The sequence below is a fragment of the Urocampus carinirostris genome, chromosome 13, assembly GCF_059441175.1.
Source record: "Urocampus carinirostris isolate Australia breed hairy pipefish chromosome 13, RoL_Ucar_1.0, whole genome shotgun sequence".
NCBI lineage: Eukaryota > Metazoa > Chordata > Actinopteri > Syngnathiformes > Syngnathidae > Urocampus > Urocampus carinirostris.
The window spans coordinates 23,822,236-23,839,746 of NC_142361.1; the positions used below are offsets into that span (position 1 = coordinate 23,822,236).

The 17,511-nt window shown below is 39.0% G+C and overlaps 1 protein-coding gene across 11 annotated transcripts in view; it reads right to left on the reverse strand.

Annotated features, from left to right (window-relative positions):
* Positions 1-17,511, reverse strand: part of LOC148354133 (neurexin-1a-like) — a 370,466-nt gene that overhangs the window by 32,600 nt on the left and 320,355 nt on the right. For 10 of the 11 annotated variants that reach the window (XM_088351405.1, XM_088351402.1, XM_088351398.1 and 7 more), the window contains 2 exons: positions 17,262-17,351; positions 13,167-13,486 (listed from right to left, as the gene is read on the reverse strand). In XM_088351405.1, coding sequence (XP_088207531.1) covers positions 13,167-13,486; positions 17,262-17,351 — 410 coding nt within the window. The remainder of the gene's footprint in view (positions 1-13,166; positions 13,487-17,261; positions 17,352-17,511) is intronic. The other variant, XM_088351403.1, reaches the window with a different exon arrangement.

The following is a 17,511-nucleotide window of genomic DNA, read 5'->3' on the forward strand; positions in this document are numbered from 1 at the left end:
CAAACTATTATGACACCATCCCGTGATCTAAAACCTACATGAGAGCAAGGAAAAACTCAAAACCTCAGCATGAGGAAAATGGTGTGGTAAAAACACAAAATAATAAAACAGTACAAAGTGAGTACTATTATGTTTAATATACGTGCATCAAATATAACAAATTACCGTGTAAATAAATACACAATTCGATAAGTTTCTTTTTATTTCAATTTCAAACACCTACATACAATGCCAGGTCGTTATTTTGACTATTATACATCACTGTCATCAGTTTTTGTTTTTACTATTATAAACTGCTTACACCATTGTCACTGTCGGCCATTGATGTTGCTTTCCTCCGATTTTCACACTTATTATGGCACATCTGTTTTTTGTAATATTGGAGATTTAATAAAAAATAAAGTGCTCAGGGTAGGACCTTTGAGAACATGTTGGAATTCCTGATATGGGCTAGGTCTTCTCTAAAACTTCTCTTCAAAATGAAATGTTAACGATTTTTACGATTTCTACTCAAGATCATAACTCAACGCTCATTCTACGATCGGAGTAGTTGGTGATTAAATGTATGAATTGTTGAATAATACATTTCTTGTTGCACTTTTTTAGTTCTATAACAAACTGGTTTATTCTGATTAGACACAAAAATAATTAGTTTATTGTGGAGAACAAGAAAAATTGACAAAATTCTTGCAAAGAAGTGAAATTGTCATCTATATTAAAAATTTCAGTTTAATTTCTCAACTAGTAATCAATGGTGGTTGGCATTTGAATTTATACTTGAATAATTGTCAATTAATCAATTCCTTGTTGCACTTGTTGAGTTCTGTTACAAAATGTTTTATTTTGATGTCACACAAAAATTCGATTTATTGGGGTGGACAATAAATCGACTGAAATTCCTGTCAATGTCATCATGACTGATTAGTATCACCTGTGCCCGCTCGTTTGGCGCCAGCTGCTGCTGGCTACCTGATTGGTTCCCCGTCCTATTCAAGCTCAGTCCTTTCACTCGCCTGTTGTCAGTCCGTCAGCGAATCTCTGTTTTCACAAGGCAAGCATTTTTGACTCTGACTCCCGTCGGTCCCGTTTTGCCACCCGTTTTCCACTCCTCTGTTCCTGATTTCCCCGTTTGCCCTCTGCTTCGACCGGCTTTTTGACCCCAACCACGTTCTGATCTCCCGTCCCGGCTAACGACCTGTTTTTCCGTCTAACTACGCTACGATCTCCCGCTCCAAAAGATCCACTTCCACATTCGGAACACGTTCCGATCCCGTGAGCGGCTTGCTTCCCGCGTCCAGCGAGCACCGGATCGCTGACGCTGCCTTTCCTCTATATTTCAATAAACTTGTGGGTAACGTTGCGCATCTGGGTCCTCCTTCTGTTCTGGTCGTGACAGTCAAGAAAATGAAGTTTTAACATTTACAATTTTTCATCCTGATTTTTTTAACAATTTATCTATTATAAAAATACTTAGTGATTACATTTATATTCAATTAACTGTTATTGATTATTCAATTTCTGGTTACCCATGTTTTTTGATTAAACACAAATTTATCAATTCAATGTGGACAAATTTTAGTTAGTTCTAGTTTTAATGACGTTTACAATTTCTTATGTACAAAATACTCAACTATGAATCTATGATAATAAAATTTGGTGATTTAATTTATCTTGGATTAAATGTGGATTAATCAATTACTTGTTTCACTTGCTGTCTTTGGTTGCAAATGTTTTATTTTGAATTAACATAAACATAATCGGTTTATCGTGGAGTGCAATACAATCAATTACAATTCCTGTTTAGAATCAGAAATTTTAACGCCGTCTACAATTTCTAATCTACAACATACTCACCTATTAATACATGATAATAACAGATGGCGATAACATTTATCTTGGATTAAGTGTCGATTAATCGATAACTTGTTTCACTTGCTTTCTTTGGTTGCAAAATGTTTTATTTTGAACTAACACAAAAATAATCGTTTTATCACTGAGTTCAATAAAATCGATTACAATTCCTGTTTATAATCGGAAATTTTAACGCCGTCTACAATTTCTAATCTACAACATACTCACCTATTACTACATGATAATAACAGATGGCGATAACATTTATCTTGGATTGAGTGTCAATTAATCAATAACTTGTTTCACTTGCTTTCTTTGGTTGCTAAATGTTTTATTTTGAACTAACACAAAAATAATCGGTTTATCGCGGAGAGCAATAAAATCAATTACAATTCCTGTTGAGAATCTGACATTTTAACACTATCTACAATTTCTAATTTAGACTGTGTTAACGATCAACATAGATAATATTAGTTTGGAATGATATCCAATTAGCCATCCAATAATTATTTACTTGTTGGGCTCTTACTCCCTACGTTTTGTATTCATAACGAGCCTTTGAATCGAATTTTCTCAATCACCGCCAGCATCTTCTCATCCAACATCACGAGCGCCGATGGCAAACCGATTACAGCCCGGAGCGCATCATTACTTTTCATCTCTTAGCTAATTGCGCCCGACGCAGAAATGTATTCAATCAAATCATCGAGCTTATTTTTCTATCCTTTTCGATACTCCTCACTATTCTCAGACGCGCGTCTTAGATAAACTCCACCGCTGTGTTTTCTGCCCTCCCATTGGTCGCTTTCTTTATCTAAAATCGAATCTGGAGCTCACCTTGCATGTAATCTGCTCCGAGAGCTAAGAAGAGCCCTGCTGGAGGCTTACACATTAAAGACTAAGTAACAAAAAAAAAAACAAAAAAAAACGTGAATATCTTTATCATCTCGTTACTAAGAAACTCGTGTCGTTTTAGGAATCGAGTTCAGTGCCAAAAGCTAAAAATAAACAACTTCCACGCTGATTTTTGACATGAAGTCCCTCGTCAGTCGTTCGTTACCCTAATATATAGATTTTAGACACCACATAGTCAAATGACGATTAGTGACACAAAAGAAAAAAGCAGGAGCAGATAACAATAACAATAACAGCTAGTGGCAGGTCATAGCCTGCCGCCAAGTGACTGGAGAAGAAAATAATGAAATAAAATATGTCTGAACGATATAAAACACACTAATTCTTTAACAGAAATTCAAATAACAGGTGCTTAAAATTCTTGAAAATGCTTGAATTTTAATGTTGTGTTTTCAAGATGTCAGAACCAGAACAGACACAGGACCCAATCGCGTGACGTTCTCACACAAGCCTTTATTTTACTGGAAATGGGGAGTCATGCACGTTTGGCAGCCTGTCTGGCGTGGAAAGACCGGAAGCCAGAGACCGATTCCAAATGCCCAAGTTGATTTTGGACAGATTGGGTCGATAGCGGACAGTTAGTGACAGACAGGATAGATAACGGATCAGGATATCGAAAATTAACACGAGAAACTAGACAGGAACGAAAACTGGAGAAAATAATAAACAGGACAAAAACGGATGGAAACTAAACTGGAACCCGAAATTAAACAGGACAACAATAAACCGGAACAATAACGGACTGGAGATATCACAGGAAAACAGGACCAAGTCAGAACCCACGTCTTGTGGGGCAGAAGTTCGTTTGACGGGCTGACACTGAAGCAAGAGAGCGCTGAGCTTTATATAAACAGAAATTCAATCTCTCAACAAGCCGCAGCTGGCACCATACGGGCGGGGCCAATTGGGCGCCATGGCAACCATGACACAAGATGCTTGTAATTGCTTTAAATTGATGCCATGTTTCCCGGCAGTCTGACTCGATAGACCACGCATCAAATGACGACAAATAAATCATCAACTGCTTAAAAATGACGCTGACACATCTGGTAGTTTCGCTTTGCCATTGCGATTCTTCTTCCCTTGCAATGGCTCCTGGCATTCGTTTGTATGACGTTGTCATGTGAAGCGTCGTTTTAGGAATTGAGTTTACTGCCAAAAGTTAAAAATAGACGACGCTGATGAATGTGCCGCTTGACGACAATTCTGTCTTCCTGATCTTTGCAGCTCCTTGAGGGGAAGTCCCTCGTCATTTTGTCATCCTAATATAGATTTGTTTAAGATGAACGTACTGAAGGCCAAATACAGTGTAAAATGTTAAAAAAAAACTAAATGTAATTAAATGTTTGCCTTCGAGGTCCAGATGATGTCATCCGTCTCACCAAAAATCCTGATGAGTAATATGAGAGTCAGCGGCAAGATTAGAAAATCCCAAATGGATCTTTTAACCGGGCCAATTATTAAGGGGGTTTATGATTAAAGTGACAGTGTGTTAACATTCACTAGTAGAGGTATTTGTTGCTGTATGTACCCCGAGTGGTTGAGTAGCTGGAGTTGGTCCAGTCTCGTGTAAGAGGCTAACTTCAGCAGCTAACAATATAGTTTGTCAGCAAGCTATAGCTAAGTGGTTAATACGAGTGGCTAAAGAAGGAAACAATGGGACAAACATGGGCAAGTAACACTGAATGATGAAGCCAGCTTCATTTACACAGAGCAGAAAGAATAACGATTACAGCTGGTGGCAATTCAGAGTCAGCAGCCAAATGGCTAACATGAGTGGCTAGATAAGAAAACAGTGGAAGATGATTGAAACATGGAACTCAGGAATGTCCGCTTGTATGAGCAGCTGTGAAAGGTCAGGGGCACTGAATAATGAATCAGGAGCAGATAACAATAACATTAGCGGCTTGTGACCCGTAGCCTGCTATCAAGTGGATAACTCGATTGGCTTGAAAAGGAAACAGTGGGAAAAAAGCAGAAAATGCCTGATACACCAAACTCTGCACCATCACTTGCATGACTGGCTGTTGAAGACCAGTTACACAAAAGGACGAATAGGGAGAAATAACAATAACAGCTAGCGATGGGCCTCAGCATGCAGCTAATGTGGCTAGAGAACGAAACAGTGGAACAAAATAAGCCTGCATCGTGGAACTTGGCAACCATCACATGCAGGGCTAATATTTGAATCAAAACATTCCACTCTTCTTAAAGGGCCAGTATTTTATAATTTACTACTAGATGTCGCTGTCACGTGTAGTGCAGCCAAAGATGAGTGCTACAAACTACAGAGACTAAAAGTGAGCAAAGATCTGCCTTTTCTACACATTTTTTACCCAGCCTTTCTCAAAGAAAGACAAAAAGAAGAGAAACATGTATGTATTTTTTAAAAAAGGAATACAGAACAGGGAAGAAGGAATAAGAAAGAAAGCAAAAAAGGAAAACAGGAATAAAAAGAAAAGCAGGGGAAATACAGTAGAAAAAGGAACATTGAGAAACAAATTAAGAGAAAAAAGACAAAAACTAAAAAAATGCAATTTCTCTTTTATCCATTCATTTTTTTCATTTATCTCTTTTATGTTTTTTTTCATCCTCCTTTCCCTTTTTTAAGATGTTTTTTTCTTCTCTTTTTTTATTTCCCTACTCATTTCTCTTCTGCGATTTAGTCACGTATTTTGTCTTCTTCAGTTCTGCTTGTAGCAGGCGGTGGCATGACAGAATACAGCGACATCTAGTGGGAAAATAATACACACCAGCACCCTATTGCCAATCACTACCCATTATTGACTAATCCTTTTAAACGAGAGAAAGAGAATATATTTCCAGTTATCCTGAGTTATATGATGAAAATGACCATTAACATACTGATGTGTGTGTTTTGTATTGAAGGCGAGTTTCCGTATTTGCCTCTGGTGACACCGAATTGATGGATGAAGTCGGTCTTGGGGAGCAAAATGGCGCTCCCCTGCCATCTGTTGAGTGGACAAAGGTTCTGACCAGCAGGCCAGAGCAAGGTTACCTACCATGGCATATTCCATTTTTGACGGGCATCATGCAAGCCACCACAAAATGAATTTGTTTCATAGAATTGATGCTTAAAACAGCAATGGAAGCGAAGGGCATGTCACAAGGCCCTTTGTCTTGGGCCTTGTTCAATCCAGAACAGCAAAGACAACACGCTCATACTTGATTTATGCATGCAATACATAACCTTTACGTTTTATGACACCACGCGCAGGCCAAGAAGAATAAAGCCCATCATATTACTATTATGTCAGTATATGATACTATATACTTCACACACCCAGCACGTCTTGGGACCTCAGGGCCTTGTGACACCAGGAAGAATGAATCTCCTAGTCATACTGGTAATTTAGTAAATATACTATACAAATATGCGTAACACACCCTGCACGTCTTGTGATATCAGGAGAAAGCCAAAAAGAATGATTCCAGATTAAGCCCCTGCATGTCTTGTGACATAACAAGGAGTCCAAGTAGAAATAAGGCCATACTAATGCCAGTAAACTGGTAAATATATATTTATATGTGTGACACACCAGGTACGTCTTATGACACAATACGGAGGCCAAAAATACTATGACAGCATACGTTGCTATATATGTCACACACTTTTGGGAAATAAGGGTCTTGTGACACCAGGAAGAGGCAAAAAAGAATGAGCCCATAGTAAGACCATGTACATCTTGTGACACCAGGAAGATGCCAAAAAGTATGAGGCCGTAGTAAGAGCATGTATATCTTGTGACACCAGGAATAGGCCAAAAAGAATGAGCCCATAGTAAGACCATGTATATCTTGTGACACAAGGAAGATGCCAAAAAGAACGAGCCCGTAGTAAGACCATGTATATCTAAGAATAAGCCTGTAGTAAGACCATGTATATCTTGTGACACCAGGAAGATGCCAAAAAGTATGAGCCCGTAGTAAGAGCATGTATATCTTGTGACACCAGGAATAGGCCAAAAAGAATGAGCCCATAGTAAGACCATGTATATCTAAGAATGAGCCCGTAGTAAGACCATGTATATCTTGTGACACCAGGAAGATGCCAAAAAGTATGAGCCCGTAGTAAGACCATGTATATCTTGTGACACAAGGAAGATGCCAAAAAGTATGAGCCCGTAGTAAGACCATGTATATCTTGTGACACAAGGAAGATGCCAAAAAGAATGAGCCCATAGTAAGACCATGTATATCTTGTGACACAAGGAAGATGCCAAATAGAATAAGCCCGTAGTAAGACCATGTATAACTTGTGACACCTGGAAAAGGCCAAAAGGAATGAGCCTATAGTCAGACCATGCATGTCTTCTGGCACCATGGGAAGACCACAAAGAAGGAAGCCGATACTTATTAAGTAAATATATGAGAAATAGATGTGTCACACACCTTGCACATCTTCATCAGGACATCAGGAGAAGGCCAAAAAGAATAATCCCACATGAAGCCTCTGCATAACGTGTGGCATGAAAAGAAGTCCAAATAGAATGAAAGCCATACTAATACTCGTAAATTAGTAAATAATAAATATATTTATCACACACCTGGCACGTCTTATGACACCACGAGGAGGCCAAAAAGAATGAAGCCTATCATAATACTATTTTGTCAGTATATGATGCTACATACTTCACACACCCAGCATGTCCTGAGACATCAGGGTCTTCAGTGGCCCAAAAAATGAGCCCATAGTAAGACCATGTACAACTTGTGACACCATGAGAAAGCCATAAATAATGAAGCCCATAGGTATACTAGTTATTGAATAAATGTATATATATGCGTCACATACCCTGCCAATCTTGTGACATCAGGAGATGGCCAAAAAGAATGATCCCAGATTAAGCATATCCGGTGACAGTACAAGGAGTCCAAATAGAAAGCCATACTAATATTAGTAATATAGTAAATGTATGCAACTATATCTGTCACACACCAGGCACGTTTTGTGACACCAAGGCAAAAAAGAAAGGCCCTAGAGTTAGACTCGGCACATCTTGTGACACCATGAAGAGGGTCATCAAAATGAAGCCAATAGTATTACTACTAAATTAGTCAATTGATGCTAACTCTATGTGTCACACACCCTGTATGTCTTGTGACACCAGGAAAAGGCCAAAAAGAACAACGCTTAAGACAACGCATGAGGAGGCCAAAAAGAAAGAAGCCCAATTCAATACTTGGAAATGAATACACATTTGATCACTACATGTGTTACACATCCTGTATCTGGTCTTGAGATACCAGAAGCATGCAAAAGAGAAGGAAGCCCATAGTAATCCTAAAAAACGAGTAAATATATGATATCTCCATAACACATTTGACAAATAGATAGCTTGGTACCAAGACGTTTAAAAATCTAAGGTCAGATATGATCTCAACTGAAATTCAGTGATAAAAAAGCTCAGCACTGCATACCTCCAGCTGCCTTAGGAGTGATCTAAACTGTAGATAAAGCTCCGGTCTGAATAGCGGCACGTACAGGATTAGCGCTAAAGCTATTGCTTGTAAAACAATAATCCAGTAGAGGAGCAAGACAACGGGAACGATGCCCGGGGGCAGCTACTGGATATGAGAAGTAGTGCGGAGATGATTAGAAACGGGACGACAGTTAGCGGGTCATCCGCAACAAAAGAGAATTCACACATGGGGCTCGACTTACATTTGAACGTATTGGGATTTTCTTGCACTTGTTTCGAATCTTCTTCCGTGGCTTTTACGAACAATGTCGTAAACCATGTGGCGGTGAACTAAGTTCACGGTATAAAGTCATTTTTTAGGCTAAACTATTGCAAAAACACAAAAATATATTCCGGTCTGTCCCTGAACTGTACCTGAAGTATTTTTAATTTCAGACTAAAACTTTTATGGCAGGGTGTTCTCATAGATTTAAAGGGGCAGTCGAGATGTATTCATGTTCCTGTGTCTACGAATAAATAAAAAAAATGAAAAACAAGACAAATACATGGATACATTATTGCATTTAAATAAATATAATTAGATGAATACCATTTTTAAAATTGAAATTCATAAATAAATATAAAAATGAAAAACAAATAAACAAAAACATAATTCATTAAACGTTTTAATGAATACATAATTTAATAAATACACACATTAAATTAATAAATGAATACTTTATTGAATGAATAAATGACTGAATCAAAAAAAAATAGCATATGGATATGATGATGCAAATAATAAACAAATAACATATAAACATACAGTATATACAATTGAATGAATAACAATAATATAAAAAAAGCTTTACATAAATGAATAATAAATCATAATCTTCTTAATACTTTTACTTAATACTGAAACAGAATTTCTTTCGAAGAGTTATAAATTTGTCGCAATTGAGAATGCAACTGGCATGGTTGCCATGGCGCCTAATTGGCTGCGCCCTTGTGGGTCACGGTTGTCATGGGGCCCAATTGGCCCCGCCCATATGGCACCAGCTGCGGCTCGTTGAGAGATTGGCTTTCTGTCTATATTAAGCTCAGCGCTCTCTTGCTTCCTTTGTCAGCCCGTCAAACAAGACGTGGGTTCTGACTTCCTTTTGATATTTCCAGTCCGGTATCGTTCCCGTTCATTTTTGTCCTGTTTAATTTCGGGTTCCAGTTTTGTTTCCGTCTGTTTTTGTCACTTTGTTATTTTCTCCAGTTTTTATTCCCGTCTAGTTTCCCCTGTTTATTTTCAATATCCTGGTTCGTTATCTATCTTGTCTGTCCCGTCCAGTCTGGTATCGACCCCATCTGTCCGGTATCAACTCAGGCAATTGGAATCAATCTCGTCGGTCTCTGGCTTCCTGTCTTTCCACGCCAGACCGGCTGCCTAACATGCATGACTCCCCATTTCCCGAAAAATAAAGGCTTGTGTGAGAACGTCACACGATTGGGTCCTGATCCTGTTCTGGTTCTTGACAGCAACAAAGTTCGTGTTAAACAACTAGTAAAACTAACTTCCTGCCCCATTTCAGGGGCAACTAGAACGATTTGTAGTAATACCCAAAATCATCGGTAAACATATTAACAGCTCGCCATGCACCATGCACCATTCACCGGAGGCTTCAGACAAAATAAATAGGAAAAACCACTGAACGGAAATATGCTTTGGGATTTCAAGCAATTGGACAATGCATGAAAATGCGAGCCAGTGAAGGGTAAGGTCCCTGAACGCATCGCTTTGAACCGAAGCCCGACACGGCGCGACGTCCCGAGACCGTCAACGTCCCACTGCGGAAACTCTCCACGGTAATACCCGTCACGTAGAATCATATCTCAGACAAGGAGGCGGCACAGGCCCGTGCCTCATTCGTCTCGCTGCCGAGGTTAAAACAACACCTCGGTAACAAAGTGGGTCAACTCCACTCTCGTTAGTACGTACAGGTAAAGGCTTTATTTGCAGATGTTTAGCATAAGGGTGAAAACGGAAAACAATTTTTTGATGTTTTCTGAACTGTTAGAATCAAAGGGACAAAAATTCAATACAATGGTATTAATACCCCTTGACATTTTTCGATGTGGCAAATACAAATACAATAGACCCCGGGATATACAATTACCGTAAATTCCGGACTATAAGCCGCTACTTTTTTCCCAAATCCTGCGGCTTATTCAGTGATGCGGCCAATTTATGTAATTTTTCTAACGGCCGCCAGCGGCGCTCGAGTACAAAAGGTAAGATTTAGACCGGTGGAATATATGCGGTGAGGAAGACTGCATCTTCTTGGCTTGTGCATATATTAAATTAGCGTAAACATACCCTCATCATGTAAAATGCCTAAAGAAAGGCACATCAAAAAATCCACCATCACCAACGGGTTCCGAAAAGCCGGTCTGCTGTGTGACGGAGAGGAGGGGACAGAATCAGGAGTGGATGAGACTTCCAGCGACAGTGACAGTGCGAGTCAGGCTGCGGGAGCGCAGGACGACGTCTAAATGACAAAGTTTCTTTCCGACACTGAGGAAGACGACTTTGATGGCTTCAGTTCTAAGGACGAAGATGAGGATGGTTTACCGTGATTTTTACAAGTACGGTATGTTTTTTTTAACAGACCCGTTTACTGTATTGCGAGCGTGTTGATTGCGTGTTGCTACCATTAACTGCCCTGTCACAGGCACCGTTTGGGATGAAAGTTATATTATTATTATTAAAGCTTCGAAAACTCTCTCGGTGTACCGTCTTTCTTTGTAAATATGTGTAACTATTTATAATATGTATTTGCAACTGTATATTTTTTCAATGTATTTATTTGAGACACTTATTCTGATATGTTTTGCACGGGTTGATGAGAAAGAAGGGGCGGAACAAACGCGGAGTGACGGGAAGTGGGGTAAAGATAAGACCTGTTTGTGGACGCGGCGGACAATAGTGGATATATATTTAACCCACCCTTACCTTTGGAAATATACACTTTTTTCCTTGGATTACTTTCAACGGGACCCGGACTCTGTAGGTCTGCATCAAACCTTATGTACCGGTATCATTTTCTGTTTATTTTGCCGGATGTAACATTTGGACTGTATTTTAATGAAGGACATTATGATATGGTAAAATTGTGAATGTGTTTGATTGCTGTTAAAAGTGTCGATAAAATTGTTCAAACCAAAAAAAAAAAAAAATCAGTTTCAATCACGGGACTTAAAGTCGGGTTTGGCTTAATTTTGTGTTTGTGTTACATGTTTTAATGTGGGCGCATGTGGCTTATATACAGGTGCGGCTTGTGTAAGTACAAAATCGGTTTTCCTCTTAAAATGTGGTGGGTGCGGCTTATAATCAGGTGCACTCTTTAGTCCGGAATTTACGGTATGTCATTCTGAGGTGGAAATCTCAAATTGAAATAGCAGAAGCGATTTCCACCTCGGAACGGAATACAGACACCCCCTGCTACTTTGCGCGTCAGTTATCATTGGTACACTCCTTTGCGAGAAAATAATTTTGCAAAAAAGATTGAATATAAAAAATATTTTGAAAAACAGTTGCTTCCCAAGCCATTCGACCGCTCTCACGAAATCCCTTACGCTCTGCCAGCTCGAGAAGGGGGTAATGGTGGACGGGGACAGCCGATGGGCCAGCACCCCTTAACTTGAGCTCTCAGATGTCGATTGGTCAATTAATATCATAGTGTCTTTCATATTGTACTGTGACCGGACACCTGCTCTGAGTTTCTCTACATCTCGCTGAAAATACTTTGTGTCCCGCTTCTTCATCATGCCGTAAAGCTATGGATCTGCTGAATCCTTTTTTCTCCCTGTCTTCCGCTCATTGCTGTCACTCTCTCTTATTGTTCTCTCTCTCTCTCATTGCTATCTCCTTGTTCTGTCTCTCTCTCTCCTTCTCTCTCATTGCTCTCTCTCTCTTGCTTAGTCGGCAGAGCTTTGATCAGTCGTCCCCCCAAAACATTAACTAATTTAAAATATGTACTGATTTCCAATTTGTTCTCTTTCCCTCTCTCTCTCTCTCTCGGTCAACAGCGCTTTGATCAAAGCCCCTCCCCCCTAAAAAACAACTATTTTAAAATATTTACTGATTTCCAATTTGTTCTCTTTCTATCTCTCTACCTCTGTCACTTTCTCTCTTTCTTTCTTGCTCTCTTCCCTCTCTCTCTCTTTCTTTCTTGCTCTCTTCCCTCTCTCTCTCTTTCTTGCTCTCTTCCCTCTCTCTCTCTTTCTTGCTCTCTTCCCTCTCTCTCTCTCTCTTTCTTGTGCTCTCTCTCTCCTCTCTCTCTCCTCTTTCTCTCTCTCTCTTTCTTGCGCTCTCTCCCTCTCTCTCTCTCTCTCTCTCTCTCTCTCTTTCTCTCTCTCTTTCACTTTTAGTCAGCAGGGCTTTGATCATGGTGACCCCCTCCGGCCAGAAAAAACAAAACAAAAACCATCAACTGATTTAAAATACTCATGCTAACTGCTCCCTGCCAACGACTATATGCTAAGAATTACATGCTAACAACTACATGTTAACAGATACATGCCAACAGATTATACTAAAGGCTACATGTTAACAAGTTATGCTAACGGATACATGCTAACCGGTCAAGCTAACACTTGCATAATAACAAGTTATCCACTTGTTAGCATCCAACATTCTCCCTTGGTTAAATTTCAAGTGGAACAATGACCCATTTAGGCCACCTGTGGAAACTTCCCTGGGTACCATGGCGACATATTGAAATGAATGTGCCCCATCTATTTTGGATGGGCTCATTCAAATTGAATGCACCATTCATTTTGAATGGACCCATTCAACATGTTATTAAACAGTTTAATAACAGTGTTATTACTATGTTATTACTATAGATGTGATTTGCGTGAAAACCCAGATGTCTCTGTAATGACTTATCCTGGGGTCTACTGTACTCTTATAGCGGATCTTACCTGCTGAGGCTCTCTCGGCGTGGTCTGTTTGACCCGTCGACTGGAGGCCGTGGTGGTGGTCAGCTCCATAATGGTAGTGGACGTTTCCGACCGATTGACGGTCGTACTCGATTGCGGCGTTATAGAGGAAGGCGACTCCCCGACCAGTCGCGCGCTCCCCTGGATTTTAATGTTGGGGTCCCCCTCGGCGGCCATGTTGAACACTTTCAGCCCGTTATAGTAGAGCCCCGAAAGCTGGCCCTGAAACGATCTAGTCCGGTCTCGTTCCCAGCCACCGATCTGTATCGTGGTTTGGCTGTTGAAGATTGTAAGCTGCCGTCCTGTGGGGAAATACATGTCACGTACACCAATCGGTTGAATTGACGAAAAGGACATTCTTTTTTTTCAAAAAAGGCATAAAAAACACAAAAAAAAGGAAAATCACTTGCCCAAGGGCGAATGACACCAATAAATTACGGGTTGTCGGAGCAAACCCCGGCAATTTATTGCAGTTACTATGGTGACATGCCTCTTTTGCCAAATGAAAAATGAAAAACAACAACATAAAAACAAACGCTAGCTTTGCTAAAAGGTAAGTCAAACGGTGCAAGATTTATAGAAAGCCATGTTTCTATATGGAAGCTTTTCACTTCACGTTTTTAACAACAAGCGGAAACACTCATAAATAGGGATGCATGATACCAGGATTTCATAGATGCAGGTACTCAACTCATTTGTAGTCACCGATACCGTTCGAAACATCAAATTTACCATTTTTCTCTTTGAATAGATCCCCGGGATACTGCGTACCTGCTTAATTACATTTTCACCTTTTAGGGTTACCCCTACTTATGGTATTTTCCCCACTACAAGAAATTATTTTGAGGGCTTAAATGCACATCAAATTTCGTAGGGTTTGTCTATACATTGAGTTAAATTTCTTAAATGCCTGTCTGCTATTGGTCAGCATCATATAGGATGCTATTCCACTATTGGTTTGCATCACAGCATCAATAAAATGCTTTTGGCTAAACTACCTCCCACAATCGCTTTCACTCTATTCAATTCAGAATATCGTGTTCTTTGTAAAGACTGAATCGACAATACAATAGGGTATTTTGAGTAGCGTATTTATTCCCTTTTGGTCGCAAGGTTTGCAGTGATGCTTAAGGGAAAGCAAAACTTAAACCATGGACATGAAGCTTGCTATTGTGAAGAAATTCAATAAAGCCAATACGAATCAAGTATATTATTTAAAAAAAAGGAAGCGATCAATGCAAGGAAATCTGTATGGTTTTGAAAATCCTTGCCAGTCCTTAAATACGTTTCATTTTTAATCCCCTCCCCGATCGGCATCCACCAGCTACTCTGCTCTACCAGATCAAGTCATGTCACATGAAAGGTAATTCGGATTTATTTTGGATTAGAATCATCTTTTTTGTCATTGTTAACAAGCGGTTAGTTATTAATGGCAGCTAGCTGGAGTTTCAGAGATATTCTATTGTTAGCTATCAGAATTTTTGCTTTATGTGTATATTTAATTATTATTTAATCCGATACATGTATATTACACATGAGTAGTCCTTATTTGAATAATTTATTTAGATTTCTAGGTGTTTGGAGCTAGTGAGTATAGGTTTCTATCCTTCGCTATACAGCAATTTCACTTTGTGACCCCCAAAGTGAGAAGGGATTCATGCCGTGTCCCGGGGTTTACGGTATAACCTCAATTACAGCGTTTTCTCCAATTCCTGTCAGCTTCAAAAGCCGTCAATGAGTACCCGTATCCCCAAAATACGCCCCGGTATCACCCCAATACCGATACATGGTATCGATACTCTCCCATCCCTACTTGCAAATGACGACGCCACGTCCTAGCAGGAGACTTCCAGACTCCTTTTAGCAAACGCGCTCAAACAATAGTCAACTGAGAAAAGGTTAAGCATGAAGAAAAAACACCAACCAAATAAAAAAACGTGGCATGGCGGTTGATCAGAAGGAAAGAAAACCAAAAAAAGGGGGAGATCATTTCACATTTGATGTGAAAAACTGGTTATTACAAAATCAAAGCATGCACTCAGTCGATTTTATCTTACAGTTCATTGAAAACAATATGTTAAAGGGACTCAAATGGTGAGGCCAATTCATATTTATCTCTGTTTATCATCTTTTTAATTACAAAAATAAAACGTAAAAATAATGATCAGGCTAAAAAAAAAGCAAGCAAAGATTATATGTAGCATTTATATTTATCGTTTAAACCTTGACGTAAAGAAAAATGCTATTTATGAGAATTTTAATTCATATTTATAGTCCCTTTAACCATAAGTTCACACACGTCTTAAAACAGATAGCTACAAAATAAAAGAATGCATTATTTACCAGTAACATTAAATTAACATCTCGCTACAAAGAATAAATACATTATTATACAATAACATTATATTAACAGCTAGCGACACAAAATAAATACATTATAGCACAGTATCCTTATATTAACTACTCAATCCTTTAATTTTATGCATGTTTTATTTGATGTTTAGTATTCTACAACAACTTACAGTGCCTTGCAAAAGTATTGCCCCCCGAGACCTCTTCGACATATTGCCATTCTCCAGGTTTCAAACTTGTAGATGAAAAACTCAAAATAGTTTCTGAGAATTAAAAACATGTGAGACAAAATCGTGGAAAGAAATCAAATTTATCTGACATTTTATATTGTGCTAAGCAATGATAATATTGAAATGTTGGTTAATACTTTGTACAACATCCTTTTGCGGTAGTCGCAGCCACATTTGGGTATGTCCCTTTAAGTTTTTTTTACATCTTGAAAGAGAAATGTTTGCCCATTCTTCTTTAGAATTTCATTAAGGTTTGATGGTGATCAGAATTCTTCAGATATTTCCATAAATGCTCTATGGAATTGAGGTCTGAACTTTAACTTGTCTATTCTTACACCTTCATATTGTTAGAGTTTAACCATTCCATTGTAGATTTTGTTTTATATTAAGGGTTGTTGTCCTGTTGGAAGGTGAACCTGCACCCCAATCCAAAGTCTCCTGCAAACTCCAACAGATTTTCGGTCAAATTCGCCCTGTAGTTGGCTCCTTCCATCTTCCAATCAACTTTAACTATTTTCCCAGTCCCTGTTGAAGAAAAGCAACCCTAAAGCATGATGCTGCCACCACCATGTTTAACAGAGGGAATTGTATTTACAGGAATATATGCAGTGTTACTCTTACGCCAAACATAACGCTTTGCATTCAGCCAAAAGGTTTATTTTAGTCTCATCTTGTTTTCTTTTTTTTTTTTTTTTTTGCATGAATCGTATGTTTTATTTCAAACAGATTTAACTCTCTTCCACTCCTCAAGGAAGTTTAATCAACTTTATTTGTGTCTCCGATGTGGCTTCTTGTAAACACCAAACAGGACTTTCTATGGTATTTGTCCATAAAAGGCAGATTTATGTGACTAATAGTTGGAATGCACAGATTGTCCCACCTCACCTGTGTATGCCTGCAGGTCCCCCAATGTGATCATGGGCCTCTTGATTGCTTCTCTGATTAGTTTTCTCCTTGTGTTGGGCCAAAGGTTTAGAGGGGCAGGTTTTGGTAAGTTTCTTGCACAGTACTGCACAACTTTATACCCGTTCTTCCTGGTGTGTTCTTTGGTCTACGTTTGTTCTCCCGTGTCTGCTATCATAGACCTCTGAGCGCATCATAGAGCAGGTGCATTTAAACTGAGACGTAATGACACTCTGTATTTCATTGCTAGTCTTTTAGGTCAACATTGGATCATTCAGAAGTCACCGGGGAACTTGTGGAGTCAGTTGGCTGAGCTAAGAGAACAGGGGGCACACCTAATTTGAGTCAAGTTTTTTTGTTGTAAATAGAATATAAGATGTTAAAACAATTTGGTTCCACTTCACGATTGCGTCTCACATGTTGCTGATTCTCAGAATTATTGTCATTTTTCATCTTTTAAGTTCGAAGCCTGAAATGAAGCAATATGGCAAAAAGTCCGTGCAATACTTCCGTGAGGTACTGCAGTTGTGATGAAAACCTTGCAACAAACTTAGTTAGGATCTATTTGCAATATTTTAATCAGTGATTTTACCTTTGTCGAGTAGCCATTCGTCAACTACTCGACCAAGTCGGAATGGGATTCGCTGTCTAGCGATCGCCAGCCGTTCGTTATCATTGTTGCCTTTAAAGTTTAAAGAGACATTTCAGTGGGGTTAAAATCTGGAAGATCAGAGGTTAAACGGTGCACATTTACATCCTTTTATATTGAAAATCCTATTTATAACATATTTAATCAACATTTATTTGAACCAAAAAAAAAAAAAAACATTTAAAGGTTATTT